The sequence below is a fragment of the Anomaloglossus baeobatrachus genome, chromosome 5, assembly GCF_048569485.1.
Source record: "Anomaloglossus baeobatrachus isolate aAnoBae1 chromosome 5, aAnoBae1.hap1, whole genome shotgun sequence".
Lineage (NCBI taxonomy): Eukaryota > Metazoa > Chordata > Amphibia > Anura > Aromobatidae > Anomaloglossus > Anomaloglossus baeobatrachus.
This window is the reverse complement of record NC_134357.1, coordinates 250,511,891-250,528,932: the sequence shown is the minus strand read 5'-3', so window position 1 is coordinate 250,528,932 and position 17,042 is coordinate 250,511,891. Positions and strand designations below refer to the sequence as shown.

General features: G+C 49.4%; 1 protein-coding gene across 2 annotated transcripts in view; it reads right to left on the bottom strand.

Annotated features, from left to right (window-relative positions):
• Positions 1-16,834, bottom strand: part of STX3 (syntaxin 3) — a 101,448-nt gene extending 84,614 nt beyond the window's left edge. For both annotated transcript variants that reach the window (XM_075349345.1, XM_075349344.1), the window contains exon 1: positions 16,497-16,834. In XM_075349345.1, coding sequence (XP_075205460.1) covers positions 16,497-16,526 — 30 coding nt within the window. In that variant the 5' untranslated portion in view covers positions 16,527-16,834. The remainder of the gene's footprint in view (positions 1-16,496) is intronic.
• Between the last annotated feature and the right edge of the window lie 208 nt (positions 16,835-17,042).

The window sequence follows — 17,042 nt, the reverse complement described above, 5'->3', positions numbered from 1 at the left end:
CCTCCCCTCTCCTCTCCTTTTCCCTTACACTGGGGGCTGTGCTTGTCTGGCTGCACCGGTGTGAGATCAGATTACCAAGGAGGATTAACTCTTTCTGTGACAACCTGGCTGTGCCAGGGCATCACACATCCTGCTCATATACCCCCATCCATCCTGCTCATATACCCCCATCCATCCTGCTCATATTCCCCCATCCATCCTGCTCATATTCCCCCATCCATCCTGCTCATATTCCCCCATCCATCCTGCTCATATTCCCCCATCCATCCTGCTCATATTCCCCCATCTATCCTGCTCATATACCCCATCCTGCTCATAATATACCCCCATCTATCCTGCTCATATTCCCCCATCCATCCTGCTCATATTCCCCCATCCATCCTGCTCATATACCCCATCCATCCTGCTCATATACCCCATCCATCCTGCTCACATTCCCCCATCCATCCTGCTCATATACCCCCATGCTGCTCATATACCCCCATCCATCCTGCTCATATACCCCATCCTGCTCATGTTCCCCCAACCTGCTCATAATATACCCCCATCTATCCTGCTCATAAAATACCCCCATCCTGATATATGGCCTGTATCCTGTGGCACAGAAAAAAAAAAACGTTTATACTCACCTTTCCTCACTCCCTGCAGCACCGATCATCTTTCTCTCTGTCTCAGCAGCAGCGCCGCTGAGTAGAGCCGTCACCCTGCAGCTTCCCGATGTCTTCCTCCATGCTCTCTGAGCCGGTCAGCTGATCTGTAGCGACGCGCACAGCGATGATGTCATCGCTGTGCTCACGGCTTTCTACACAGATCAGCTGACCAGCACAGAGAGCAGAAAGGAAGACATCGGGAAACTGCAGGGGGACGGCTCCACACACGGTGATGGGTGAGTACACTGATTCACTGCACGCCGCACTGATAATGATGCACGGGAGGCAGTGAATACAGCCGCACATGATCACTCCAGGCTGTAGTTGCCAGGGGTGATCATGGCCGGCTGTTAATTATGCGCGCAACCCCTGCTCATCCCCCCGCCCATCACCCCGCCCACCTGTCAGCGCTGACCAGCGCTGAGAGATGATGGGCGTAAGGATGGGCGTGCATATCTAATGAGCGGGACCACGTGGTCACGGCAGGCTGCTACAGCCTGCTCGTGCCCCCGATGACCCGCTCCACCGCAGCACCCACATTCCCCGCAGCCACCATCAGACCATAAGACTTACCCCCCCACTTTCCCCCAACATTTGGGGGAAAAAAAGTGCGTCTTATGGTCCGAAAAATACGGTAAGTATCTCGAAATTCTAATTAATCAAGTTGTTCCCCAGTTACAGCAACAGCCTAATTCAAATGACCTTTATTTCCAACAAGATGGCCCCTCCACATTATTCCAGAGTAGTCCGCGAGTATCTTGATGAAACATTTCCTAATAAATGGATTGGCCGAAGAGGCCCACTTGATTGGCCGGCACGTTCACCAGACTTGACCCCAATGGAGTTTTTCTTTTGGGAAGTACTCAAGGACAAAGTTTATAGTCGAAAGCGAAAAAGTGTCAGTGATTTGACAAATTACATAAGAGATGCATTTTAAGAAATTAGTACCCAAAAAGATTTGTGCAAAAATGTTTGTCGAAGCGTAAGAGGCAGACATCAAAGCTGTGCAAATTCTAATGGAAAACAGCGTGAGCACCTGCGTTGATAAAATGTAAGGGCTTTTGTTTTATTGTTCAGAATAAAACTTAATTGTCAATGTTATGCTTGTGTTAGTAAATATAAGTTTATATGTAAATCTAAATCAATGTTATTATTTTCTGTCCACCTACTTTTGAACCACCCTGTATATAATATCCCCCCCCTTCCTTCACAAAAAGGAATGTGCAAGAGATGCAAAACTCAATACTGTTGCTTGTAACAAACAAGAACACCATCTCTGATTAACATTTCCAATTTTGTTTCATTCCTGTAAAAAAAAAATAAAAATATTGCGCTTTCTTGCTTCTGCTTTTAATCGCATTAGGAATGCAAAAAAAATAAAAAAATAGTATTATTAATTCAAATGCAGTAGGACAGATGCCAACCTCCCCATATCACTGATAATTCACTGTTACCGCTAGCATATTTCCCATTTCTCTCCCCCCTATCAACTGAATCTCTATATTATTCACAGACTACTACACTTATCGATGTTGCAGTTGTACAATATATTACACTCTGGAGTATTTGTCCAATGCATTAAGGCTTTCTCTTTTTATCTCTATTGCTAAGCTGGGGGCCCTGAGTCTGACATCCTCTCACTATCCTAAATAACCCTAAAATAGCTGCTGCATTTGTGGCGCCCCTGAGGCTTTAGTCGCCACAGGGTACTGCACCTTGGCTGAGGTGTGGTACTCATCCCGGGTACGGAGGAGGTCATTGCCGGTAACCAACACAATCCACCACAACACACAGTCAGATGCACTCTCACTGGGACTGGGCTAGGGTAGAGATTTGGAGGGTGGCCATCACTAATGTAGTGGACCCCCTGCTCACTAGTTCAGGAACCCGGATGGGAGGAACTTGACACAGGGGAGCAAGGCGACACACACACTTAAGCATTTGGATGCGGACACGGTCTTGAACAAACCAGGAACCAAGTGAGACGTAGGAGAACACGGTCGCTGAAGGGAGAGCTGCACTATAGATCCCTCTAAATCGAGCGCATAACACAGGGTCTGAAGCCCTAGGCTGGTGGGAGCTTCATGTCCCACCAACAGAATACACCGGGTGGAAGATTTCAGGTCTTCTGACCCACCCGGGTCACAGCAGCATATAGAGCCAGGAGTCATGAGAACAGTAACGGACTTGCGCTGCCTGCTATACGGAACAAGAACGGGGTCTGTACAAGGACCCGGGTCCCCACGTGGTTTCAGGCCGCAGGGACTCACACAACACAGCGCAAGAGGGAAACAAATACCGGCTCTGACCTCCGAACTATGCAGGATCGGCTTTCGGCTCATCACAATGGAGACTGGCATCCCGAGGGCAGCGACATTTCAGTGAGTAAAGAACTTAAACTGCAACCCTGTGTCGTCCAATCCTTGCTGCACTCCTTTAATAGAGTTGACTACCACCCCCAACATCCCTGGGTCCTGAGCTCTGCCTGTGGAGAGCTATACCAACCTAGATGCATTAGCATCCGACTCAGGGGAAATCTCTTACAGCAGCGGCTCCCACCTTAGCCGCACACCACAGGTGGCGTCACAAAGACAAACTTTATTCTCTCCCCGTAAATAACCCTTACATCTTTATTGACACTGCCGGGGGTCACAGAACTGGGCCTAATAATAATAATAATAACGAATAACGTTTGGAACACCATTCTAAGTCTGAACTGGGTGCAAAAAGCCTAAAAAAAACATCACTATGGGGAGATACGGTATGCACACCAGTGACTATGTAAGGGGAATACATGGAATAGCAGAAACTGCTGTGTGAATACTGACTTGAAAAATCCAATAGCTATATGCAAGAGTGAAAATGTGAAAAATGGAATCTGCATTACTGCCATGAACATATGAATCAAGAGAAATTTAGCTACTGAATTGATCAATGCAATAGAGCCCCAACACTACGCTAAACATTCAGACTTAGAATGGTGTTCCAAACGTTATTCGTTATTGTGAGTAGTTTTTCGTTTGGGAACCCTCCCCATACACACCTATTGCCAATCCACATCGTATATATAGCCTGGGTCTCAGCTTCCCATACACGGTAAGTTTTTTAACTGCATGAGAGGACACACAAGCTAGGGACCCCAACGTAGAGAAATACTTTGGCGTAGTGTTGGGGCTCTATTGCATTGATCAATTCAGTAGCTAAATTTCTCTTGATTCATATGTTCATGGCAGTAATGCAGATTCCATTTTTCACATTTTCACTTTTACACATAGCTATTGGATTTTTCAAGTCAGTATTCACACAGCAGTTTCTGCTATTCCATGTATTCCCCTTACATAGTCACTGGTGTGCATACCTTATCTCCCCACAGAACTGGGCCTGGCTGCTGTGACATCCCAAACCCTACTCCGGCCCGGTGACCAGTAACCACCAAGACCCCGTGGGCGCGTCCCATTCCCTGTCTTGGCTTTTATACAGGCTATAATAGTCCCTCCTGATTTTCTGCACCATAACATGTTATGTGATAGCCGCAATGCATTATGGGGAAGCCCACATAGTCACACCTGAGGTCATGTCAGTTTGCTGTGGTTGATGCAATTTTCTGCAATGTTTGAAATGAAAGTAGGCCATTTTTGGGGTGATTCAAGTGAAGCACATTGCAAACTGTTTGAATTGCAATTTCATTAAATTCATCAAAAATATACCGTAATTAGCTCATCTGTAAGAGATAACTAACTTCATGGCATGGCTGTGGCATCTTCCTCAGCTTTAAGTAGTGCTAATTGTGAGTACAGTGGCGTACCGCCAATCGCAGCAGACAACGTGGCCGCTATGGGGTCCATGAGTCAGAGTGGCCCAATGCTGGCGCCACCCCCTCTGCATCGCGATGCCAATACAGTTGAAACAATAAGAGGGAGAGATCTGCTGACGCTCCCTCCTCCTTCATCCCCCCGCTGTGTCTGTGCTCTGGCATTTCAGCACGGCAAGATGCAATTATGCATGCTCGCTGTGGAGAGTGGCAGGATACACGCTGAGGAGACCAAAGAGGAGAGGTGAGGTGAGTATTTTATTTTTTTTTTTAAATCAGTGAATATACTGGTGGAGGACTATGGGGGAAGCATATACCATTGGGAGGACTATGTGAGTACATTATAATACATAGAGGGCTATGGGGTACATTATACAATTTGGAGGACTATGCGGCTGCATTATACTATTTGGAGGACTATGGTGAGCATTCTAATAGATGGAGGACTATCGGATGCATTATAATATATAGAAAGCTATGGGGTGCTTTATACTAGAATGAGGATTATGTGGGTGCACTATAATATATGGAGGTCTATAGGGGTGCATTATTATGTATGGAGGACTACAGGGGCATAGTAATATATAGAAGACTATGGAGGGGGCATTATAATATATGGAGGATGCATTATAATATATTGAGGACCATAGGGGGTACATTATAATATATTGTATGAAGGGCTAAGTGGGGCCCATTATACTATACAAAGGACTATGGGGGTACAATATTCTATATGAAAGACAATGTGGGGCCCATTATTCTAAATGGAGGACTATGGAATGTACATTATACATATGGAAGGCAGTGTGGGACACCTTATACTATATAGATGATTATGGGTGGGTGCATAATACTATATGGAAGGCAATGTGGGCCCATTATACTATATAGAGGATGATGGAGGATGTATAATACTATATGGAAGACTATGTGAGGCCAATTAAATGGAAGGCTATATGACGGCCATGATAATATTAAAAGGGTTATGTGAAGGCCTTGTACTATTTGAAGGGTAATTTGAAGGCCATTATAATATTTGGAGGACAATGAGAGAGCCTTTATACTTTATGGAGGGATATTTGAGGGCTGACTGTTGATGGCAATTATACAGTGTGAAGAGGTGTGGGGGCAATTATACTATATGTAGGCCCATTACACTGCATGGGGGGCTGTGTGGGAGTCACAGTTCAGGATCATACTGTTTTGGGGTCACCATACCTTGCTGGAGTGGTTGAGGGGGTACAGTTGGGTCATTATACTGTGCTTTTGGAGGGTACTGTGCAGGAATATGTAACACCCGGTGGTCGAGGGGTTTTCACCCCACACGTCGCCGGGCCGATTGTGCAGATCCTCTGCGTCGACACGAGCTGGCCTGGCCCGGTTTCATGACCCCGAGATATACAGGAGGGAGGGAAGGTAGTGGACGGGAGGCAAGATAGAAGATGGGGATGGTAGTGACAGTTAGGAAAGTCTTTTATGATCATGACACCACCTGTGGTAAGCGGCCAGGGATGGGCCGCCGCTGCAGGTGCTGTTCTCCGGGGCTGATTGTGAAGGTTGCAGCCGGGATGGTGTCGCTCCCCACAGGTGGAGCGTGATTACCCCAGGGAAGATGATGGAAGATGGACAGGGGTGGTGGCAGTCTCTGCAGGCGTCACAGCGCTGGGCGCCGGTAAAGGAAAGGCAGAGACAGGGCTTCGGTTCCAGGTCTTTTACTCACAAGTTGTTCAGGAGCTGCCCCAGAGTACCGATCTCTGCCACGATGGGCTCCAGTCAATCCCTGATCCGTGAAAAGTCAAGTCCGGTGTGTGTCAGCCTATGGGCCCTTCCTTTTTCATGCGCTAAGTATCAGACCCCCGTAGCGTGAAACACTTGGGGATCCTGGTCCCATTGTGTATGCTGATAGTGCGGTTCTGATGTGGAGCTGGCCGAAGACCTCGGTCCCTGGATTCTATATGCTGTTTGGCTACAGACGCTGTGGGATGGGGCTGGTGACTGTTCTAGCCGTTCCCCGCGACCCTTGCAGAGTTGGTAGATAACATGAAGTATATCTGCCCTAGGGTTCTGTACCCCGACAGCACCTGTCCTGTGGAAGCAGCCGCCTTCTTCTCCCCAGTGATCGTGTTGAACGCCTTGGCCAACAGAACTGCCTGTGGCACGTCCACTCTGCTTGGTGTGTGACGCTGTTCTCTCTCTGTTGTAGTTGTGTTGTGTGTTCTGAGCTGTAGCCCCCAGCTGCTGCCACCGGCTGGTTCACTACTCTCACTAGGTCAACCTGCTCTTCCCACTGTGTGCTTCTGACTCTCCCTAGTGGTTGCTTCTCCCTGACCCCGAGTCCCCGGTTCCAGTGGATCGGGGAGCCCCTGGTGCGGTGGCGTCCTGTAAACCCAACCGCTGTAGTGACCCCTACTCTGACCAAACCCTGGCCCGGTCCCCATTGGGGAGGGCAACCCACTGTATCTGTATCTTTGTGTTACTGGAAACCGGTACCGCCCTCTCTTGGACCTAAATACCTCACCCTAATGGGGGGTGCACTACCCTGTGGCGCCTGAAGGTTCAAAGCTGCCACAAATACTCCTATAGTTTAGCTGGCATCATACCTTGCAGGAGCAATGTAATGAGATTTTAGGGGCTTTAACAGGAGGAAAATTACAGTACTTTGTAAGGGCTGCAAAGTTGTGAGTCACATTCTTACTTGACCAGGACAAATATATATATTATATAATATATATACACATAAATACATACATATATACACACACACACACATACATTTTTTTGTTTGTTTGTTTGTTTTTGGCGGGGTCCATGAATATATTTTGCTATGGGGCCCCATAATTTCTATGTGTGTAAGTAGAAGCACAGAAATCTGACTCCGGCATTGGAGAAAAACTGGTTAAATAGTTAGCAGTCCCTTAAACATTTGTGGCGCCCCTGACCTGGTCAGGCACCACTGAGTACCGCACCCATGCTGGGGACAGTACAATACAGGTAATCCAGAAGGCTGACAGGGGTGTGGAACACAGGCGCATAGTGACCAGGTCTCACACATGTACCCATGAGAGGACCCCTGGGGATCCCAGGAGGGGGCAAAGCCTATACCTCCACTGGAATAGTGGCAGGGGGTTAAAAGCCTCCATCTCCTCTCAAGGGGTGTGGTGGAGAGTCTGGTTGCTAGGTGGCGTAGGCAAGAACAGGAGAGGAGGAGCAGTGAGTCAGTTAGAGTGAGAACTCCAGAGGGCTCAGTGAGGAGCAGACCTGTGGGGCTGTTGCTGTCTAACAGCGCCCGCGCAGTGGCTACAGACGGGGGAGAACGGTCAACTAGAAGTGCTGCCTGAAAGCCAGCTTCAGCTAGCGAGTGCAACGGAGTGGGAAGTAAGGAGACTTCTAGAGAGCACCAGGCCCAACCGGGCGGCAGATCCCGAAGCGAGGATAGATTCACCTTTCCCTGCTAAACCTGCCGGTGTGGGGCTCTTACAGCCCACACCACAACAACCAAAAGCCGCAGCCACGTAACCGCAAGTAGGGCCCATAGGTCACAGGAGGCAAGAGGCTGGAGTGGCCTGGCCCGGGGAACAAGCACACGGCAAAACAAGAAGGGGAGAGAGGCTTGGAGCATCTTCCCTGGGTGACCCCCATAGGGACTCAAAGTCGGGGTCACCCCAAACCACCAAGGGCTAAGGAAGGCGAGTTTGTAGTCACCCTCATACAGTCAGCCGGAAGGATACCTGGTTCCCACCTGGTTCATCCCAGCTACGCCCGGGTTACTCACCCTGCCACCTGAAGTGAGTAAAAACCCTGAAAGACACTTTGCCTGTGTGTGGTCATTCTGCGACTTGTGGTACTACAGCTTTACAGAGGGCCCTGGGGCTTGCCTCACTCTCAGGAGGCTACTACACCCGACTGCACCCACCATCAGCCCCAGGTGCCTCCTAACCTGCAGTGGCGGTCCCCTCTGACCGCAAATCTGAGAGTGGCGTCACGATCAAAACTGAAGATTCCCTACCTGTGACCAGCACCAGCTACGTGGAGTCCCTGAAGGTATGCACTGATACAACACCGGCGGGGCTTCACATCTGGCGTCACGAACAGGATAAGGACTAGACCTGTTCAGACAGGTGACCATGTGCCTGGGCGGTCCGCTTGAAAAATTGGAAGCGCCGCCATATTGCCACCATGAAAAGCGCGCTGAAAAACAACAGCAGCCCGCGCTGGAAGAAGTTACCGCCCACGAAGGGGTGTGGCTACCCAGAGATCCCCTGCAGAGTTCTGGCCTTGCCAGCTATGAGAGTGGAAGCGTCGAGAGACGGCGGGAAGGAAAGGAAGCCACAAGCCTGCTGCTGGGAGAGGAGCTGTTGAAAGAGGCAGAGCAGAAACTGGACAGCTTGTTACAGGAGGCAGCGAAGAGTCCACTGCTGGGAGACCGTGCAGAAGACGGCGCAGAAGAAATGGCGTCTGACCGCAGGAACCCAGAACCAGGCTCCGCTGCCTGGTGGTACCGAGAGCTGGCCCAGTTTTGCAACCGGCTGGAGACCCGGGTCGTGGAGCAGATTCGGGAGGAACGGATGGAACTGCAGGAGATGACCGCGGCGGTTCGGGCCTATGAAGGGAGAGCTGCGCGCCGGGTGTCAGGCGGGACGGCGACGACGCAGACCCCAGTGCTACCAACAACGGGTGAGTCGAATGATGCCCCGGCCCGCGCAAGTGCCCCGACCCCTGCTGCCACGTCCGCGGTCCCTGAAGAGGCGTCCGGTGCGGCGACGCTGAAGCAGGCCGCAGCCACGCCAGGTGCGGCCCTCCAAGCCCCAGCGGCTGCAGCGATGCCCTGCTCGGCCCACCAAGACCCAGTCCCTGCAGCGATGCCCTGCCCGGCCCGCCAGGACCAGGCCGCCGCCATCCTGGGCGCGGCCCGCCAAGACCAGGCCGCCGCCATACAGGGCGCGGCCCGCCAAGCCCAGACTGCTGCAGCGACGTCCAGCCCAGCCTGCACAGAGCCCCCTGCAACAGCGACACTGATCCAGGCCGCCGCCATGCCAGGCGCGGCCCGCCAAGACCAGGCCGCCACCATGCCAGGCGCGGCCCGCCAAGACCAGGCCGCCGCCATCCCGGGCGCGGCCCGCCAAGACCAGGCCGCCGCCATACAGGGCGCGGCCCGCCAAGACCAGGCCGCCGCCATGCCAGGCGCGGCCCGCCAAGGAAAGACTACCTCAGCATTTACCCCGGCCTGTAAGGCCAGAGCAGACACCGCTCCCCGGTCCACAGAGGTTCCTGATAGGCAGCCCACGGTGGGTGAAGACCCTGCATATTGGCAGATGAGGGCTGACCTGGAGGCCAAATTTCCACAATGGTTGGTGAGCCAGTACATACCCCCTCCGCATACCCCAAAGAGTCTCCTGCTAACTCCTGCAGCAGCTACACCAAGGAGTCCCTCACCTGGGCCGGCCGAAGAGCAGCCATCCCCGGCACTGCCACAGCTGGAGTGCCAGGAAGAACTAAGGGGGAGAGGAGGCCAGGAAGCAGAAGGGTTGACTCCGACTCCAGTGCCACCAGTAGCAGTTGTGTATTCAGAGCCGGAAATGCTGCCATACTCCCGCTGGGACGAGGAGGACCTGACCCCCTCTGCAGAAGAAGAGCTGCCTAAGAGCTTCACCTGGGAGCCCACAGGCATGGATCCAGCCCGCAAGACACGGCGCAGAAGAACACAGTTTGCTCCAGCACCACAGTCTCCTGAACAGAGAGCAGTCACCGCCAGAGACCTAAAGGAGAAGCGTATGTTGAGAGAGTCCAAAGCCCAGGCTAGAGGACCCCTGTGTTATGGCGTAGTGGAAGATTTCAACTTGAAAAGTGGTTATGGCTTCATTGTAGCACCAGGAATAAAAGAAGGGATATTTGTTAACAGGGGAGATGTGAACGCTCATCTGCCAAGAGGACACCCTTGCAGAAATCTGAAAATGGGAGATTCGGTACAGTTTACCATGCACCAAGGTGAAAGGGGATTGTACGCACTTGATGTAGCCTTACGTACCAGCAAACCCTACAGCCATCCCATGCCACAAGAAAGCCAAGAAAGACAAGAAAGACAAGAAAGACAAGAAAGACAAGAAAGACAAGAAAGACAAGAAAGACAAGAAAGACAAGAAAGACAAGGAAGACAAGACAGAGATAAAGAAACAGATACAGAAAAGGAATCAGATGCAGACCAAGAAAGGAAAGACACAGAACCTATAGATGAGGCAACCACAGATGAAGACAGAGACAAAGAGCAGGAAAGTCACAGGTGCCAGTGCCCAACGTGCCCTCGCCCTAGTGAAAAAGAGGAGTAAAAAGTAAAGTAAAGTAAGAAGTTACTGTTTTGACCAGTTTTGAAAAGTTTTGTTTGCAACGTTAAAGAAATGCGCCCACAAAAACTATTGTGAGAAATAAACTTAAGGCTATGAACTTGCTATAGCCACAAACTCTCGCAGTGTAAATAGTTACACCAGTGGCACCACCACCAGGGCCAGCCTGTTTAGGGGCTTGGCTCGTCTGCAACCAGGGGGGCCCGTCCGTAGAAAAGGGCCTTGGCTCACCTGCGACCAGAGAGCACGCCTGTTTATGGGGCCTTGGCTCACCACCACAAAGAGGGTACCTGGTCAGCACCAACTGTGGAGGCCGCCTCTGCATCCTGCCAGAAGAGGCTGACGGCGCGGATCCACCAGGCCAGGTATACCCTGAAACCACCAGCCCATGAAAGCCGCCTCTACATCCTGCCAGAAGTGGCTGAAGTCGCGGCCAACGGGAGAGGAAGATTGGAGGAAAGGTCTGGGGAAACGGATGGCCCAGACCTGGTTACCGACAGGACCGGTGACCTGCCTCCTGAGAGGGTTTTGGGTGGGTTAACGGACTTGTGGGTGGAGGGTGGTGATGTCTGATACCTGGTGCTTTTAAATGTTTTACATGTTTTAATGTTTTATGCATTTTAAAATGTTGTCTTGCAGCCCGAGGACGTGCTGGTGATAACTAAGGGGGAATGTGGCGCCCCTGACCTGGTCAGGCACCACTGAGTACCGCACCCATGCTGGGGACAGTACAATACAGGTAATCCAGAAGGCTGACAGGGGTGTGGAACACAGGCGCATAGTGACCAGGTCTCACACATGTACCCATGAGAGGACCCCTGGGGATCCCAGGAGGGGGCAAAGCCTATACCTCCACTGGAATAGTGGCAGGGGGTTAAAAGCCTCCATCTCCTCTCAAGGGGTGTGGTGGAGAGTCTGGTTGCTAGGTGGCGTAGGCAAGAACAGGAGAGGAGGAGCAGTGAGTCAGTTAGAGTGAGAACTCCAGAGGGCTCAGTGAGGAGCAGACCTGTGGGGCTGTTGCTGTCTAACAGCGCCCGCGCAGTGGCTACAGACGGGGGAGAACGGTCAACTAGAAGTGCTGCCTGAAAGCCAGCTTCAGCTAGCGAGTGCAACGGAGTGGGAAGTAAGGAGACTTCTAGAGAGCACCAGGCCCAACCGGGCGGCAGATCCCGAAGCGAGGATAGATTCACCTTTCCCTGCTAAACCTGCCGGTGTGGGGCTCTTACAGCCCACACCACAACAACCAAAAGCCGCAGCCACGTAACCGCAAGTAGGGCCCATAGGTCACAGGAGGCAAGAGGCTGGAGTGGCCTGGCCCGGGGAACAAGCACACGGCAAAACAAGAAGGGGAGAGAGGCTTGGAGCATCTTCCCTGGGTGACCCCCATAGGGACTCAAAGTCGGGGTCACCCCAAACCACCAAGGGCTAAGGAAGGCGAGTTTGTAGTCACCCTCATACAGTCAGCCGGAAGGATACCTGGTTCCCACCTGGTTCATCCCAGCTACGCCCGGGTTACTCACCCTGCCACCTGAAGTGAGTAAAAACCCTGAAAGACACTTTGCCTGTGTGTGGTCATTCTGCGACTTGTGGTACTACAGCTTTACAGAGGGCCCTGGGGCTTGCCTCACTCTCAGGAGGCTACTACACCCGACTGCACCCACCATCAGCCCCAGGTGCCTCCTAACCTGCAGTGGCGGTCCCCTCTGACCGCAAATCTGAGAGTGGCGTCACGATCAAAACTGAAGATTCCCTACCTGTGACCAGCACCAGCTACGTGGAGTCCCTGAAGGTATGCACTGATACAACACCGGCGGGGCTTCACACATTTACTAAGAAAGCCTGTATGTTTTAGTTACACCCATGTTTGTCTGTGCATATGCAGGCAACTGTGTGTGTCCACTCAGCTATAACTGCAACTGCAAACCCTCCATGTGGAATTACATGTTTCATGGGGTCAACTACATTAAGTAAACCAAACAATATCTTAAAGGAAACCTGACAGATGATTTTTGCTGCTGAAACCCCTGGCAGCATGATCCTGGCTCCTAAACATCATGCTAAAGCATTTGAAAGGAAAAAAAAAAGATGACTAGTCCTGGAAGTAGGTCCCCAGTGGTTTCTCACCCCGCCCAAGCAACATACATGTTTAGAATACAAGGACCGCTCTGCCATTTATTTTGAGAAGGCCTCAGTTTGACTTAAGAATGTGTCATGACAGAGGTTGAATGTCCACTCTGGGCCTACACCGGGAGCAGAAAAACAAAACAAAAAAACATTATGCATCTGTGCCCAGATGGAGGTGGCGTGTTGATGAGACGTCACCATGCTGCCTGTGCTGGGCGCAGACTCCAAGTAGGAGGTAGGTCAGAGATATCTCTACTGGTAATTTTTTTTAAATTTACAAACAGGTGATAGAAGGAGAGGAGCATTATAGGAAGCGCAAAATATACAAAGTATGCCATTAGAGTTGGTAGGTCACGTAAAAGGCTGCTGAATAAGCATCACATTGAAGCTTTGTCTCCCTCCTGTGGGCCTGAGGAGATGAGCTCAGGCTAGTCCGATTCTCTATAAAGCTTTCTTTTGGTACAATCAAAGCAACATTGACAAAAAGCTAAGGGGGCAATTTCACCCTTTTCTAAACAAAAGGAGTGGACGAAGGTGGCAGAGAGCGGCTTTAGCCAAGATGGAGCGTTGTAATGGCATGACCCACACCCTTAGCCTACTTCACCACTATTCAATACTTTTTAGCAGCTACACCATTTAGTTACCCTCACTAAAAAAGTCTAGTTTCTAATCAACTAATCTAGAACAGCAGGGTCATCAGGCTTTTCTCATCACATGACTATTCTGATCCAGGAGGTGGTCGGAGATCCCCTTTAGCCAGTTCACTCTTGTAGATTAAATTGATTAGTAGGTCAGCTGGCCATGTGTAATGCTGTGCTCCGATACATGATGCTCATTCTTACAAATCCTTACAAAGTTAGCCGCCCACCAGCCACATATTATCCGACATTAATGATTTTTAAGTTTTAATTTTTGTTCCTTTATGCTAATTTTATACTAGACTCTGATTTATCTAAATACACATTAAATACTGTTTTTTTCTAACATGATGTGATAAATACTATGTCAATATGCTAGAAAAACCATCAATCCACTAAAATGCAGCACACACACATAGCGTAAAGAACTCTTGACAGAGTATTGCAAAATCTTGTTTTTTTCCCAACATTGGTCATCTCACGCTACTCATCAAAGGTTATATAGCTCGAAGATGAAATATATGACAGCTCAGTGTTCAGCACGGTTTGTTTACAGCACAGTTTGTTTACAGCACAGTTTGTTTACAGCACAGTTTGTTTACAGCACTAAAGTCTTAGGTTCAAATCCCCGTGAGGACCACATCTGAAAAACGTTTGCGCACCCTGTTTTTGCTTGGGTTTCTTCCCACAATGCAAAAACATACCGATAGGGAATTTAGATTGTGATCCCCAATGGGGACTATGATGATGATTTAAGCCTCTAAATTAGCAAGTAAAAGAAATAAAACGCATCTCTGGTGAGAAGAAACTGATCCTGAGATGACAAAAGGGAGCTCTTATTCCTTTATATATTCTTCTTAGGTTCCGAAATTATTATGGTATTAATCTTGACTTCTAAAGCGTTAACCAGAATATGAACTTTCTAAGGAGGAATTATGGTTGACAGATTATCTTAGGCTGCTCTCACACATCCTTTTTTTGCCGTCTGGCACAATCCAGTAAAAAAAACTGATGCAACGGATCCAGTGAAAAAACGGATCCGTTGCATCAGTATTTCCATGCGTTCCTTCCGTTTGACAAATCCGTTGTGCTACTGAGCATGCACAGTTCAAAAAAACTGATCTGTCATTGGATTCAGTCATATGCTCGATCCGGCGCCCATAGGCTTTCATTGTAACTCACGCTGCACGGAGATGAATCCAGCGCCATACGGTTTTTCGCCGGAGACAAAAAACGCTGCAAGCGTTCCATCGCAAGGCCATGCGGCACAATCCGGCGCTAATACAGGTCTACGGGGGAAAGAACGGATCCGACGGCAACAAATGCCGGATCAGTTCTTTCCGTTTTTTACCGGATTGTGCCGCACGGCAAAAACCGGATGTGTGAAAGCAGCCTTACAGATTACACCAATGTGATTGCTGGAAGTCTCAGCAAAAGGACAACTTGTAATAAACTTACTATAAGGGCATCCAGATAGTTGAAAATCCCATTAACAGGAAATTAGAGACCTCATCAAAAGTTGGTTTGGCTATCACCAACGGTAGAAGGTGAAATGTTTGCGCACCATTCATTTGCCATTTTCAAAATAAGGTGGATAAAGTAAAGGGGGATTTACACGCTACGATATAGTTAATGTTTTATCGTCGGGGTCACGTCGTTAGTGACGCACATCCGGCGTCATTAACGATATCGCAGCGTGTGACACTTATGTGCGACCTAAAACGATCGCAAAAGCGGCCAAAATCGTTTGCCGCGGAGAGGTCGTCCTAAAACAAAAAATAGTTTACCTCTCATTAGCGATGTTGTTCCTCGTTCGTGCGACACCACACATCGCTATATCTGACACCACAGGAGCGACGAGCATCTCCTTACCTGCGTCCACCGCCAATGCGGAAGGTTACGTACCGCTCATCTCCGCCCCTCTGCTTCTATTGGACGCCTGCCATGTGACGTCGCTGTGACGCTTAGAAAGGAGGCGGATCGTCGGTCAGAGTGACGTCGCAGGGCAGGTAAGTCTGTGTGACGGGGGAGCGCGATTTTGTGCGCGACGGGCAGCGATTTTCCCGTGACACACAAACGATGGGGGCGGGTACACACGCTAGCGATATCGGTACCGATATCGCTAGCGTGTAAAGCCCCCTTTAATGCTGCTGCATACACTCTATTACAGACTCCATCCCCAACACGTTATAAAGTAGATAATGTCTAGGTAAATAATGAATCATAAAATAACATAAATGGTTCCAGAGCAAGTTCCGCATCCCTATTCTATTTAATGGAAATTACATTCTTCACACATGGTGACTTTGTGGTTGCTCCTCATTTGCCTTATCCAGAATAATCCATCCACTTCTAGTCAGTGTACCATCACTAGATACTACTAACTTTATAATAGTCACACAGCAATAGAAACCATTGAGCAATATACAAAATAAAGGCTTGAGCAAGGACTTGAGATTTGTTAACCCATAGGGATAAGTTTAGCCTGCTATAAATTTAGACGGCTTAGTCATAAATGATTAATAAATGTGCAACTTGTGTTCTGTGGCCAAGACTTCCTAGCTGAAGTCATCAAGTTTCCATAGCCCTGCTCCTAAGTGGTGGACCTTGATTTGCGCAAAATTATGACTTTAAAGACTTAACAAATGTTTAGCCCAGACATAAGGTAGCAGTGAAATAATGAACGGAGTGAGATTTTACCCATTCACTGCCATATTTACTCTGATTCTTGAACCTGAAGAGTCGATACTCCAATCAAATTAATGATGTGGGTAGATTTTTATATTGAGGTGGAGCGTGCAGTTCAAGACTGGGTGGTGTAATAGTGTCACATATTGTGACTGACCCAGGGATGTCCCAGCAGTAGAACTTGTCCAACTGGTTCCCAAGTGATCAGCATCAACTCCCAATCCAGACCAGTTCATGTGTCACTCACCGCTTTTAGTTGCTCCAGCCGGTCCTTCATGGTGCTGGAAGTCTGTAGTTGGTGTCTAGTTGTTTCTCTGATTTATTTTATCCACGGACTGTCCAGGCTCAAAACTTGAATGAGATGATCTGTACTCTCTGTTCCTCTAGAACGCCCATTCTTCTTGACCTCTTGAAGGACCCAACAAGATCCAACCAACCACGGTCTCTCGAGGTTTCGTCGTATCTAGCTTTCCTTCTCTTTTCGCAGTCTTGTTGTCTGATCTGGTTGTCCTGTGTTTAGTTAATTCCCTTGCAGTCTCTGTGTTACACTGATCCGGTCTGTCACATACACTCAACTCCTCCCTAATCCTACCAGGAAGAGAGCTAGGGGGAAGGAAGGGAGGGTGATGATATGCAGAGACTGGGAGAGATGACCTCACCTGTTACCTGAGCAGGTGTGTGACCGCCTACATCCAGCCACGCAGCTCGCTCCAGAGGGAAGACACTGAGCTAATGATATCATGCTTGGCAAATTGGAACAGATTTTTAATAAAGGTTACAACTGATACCTATA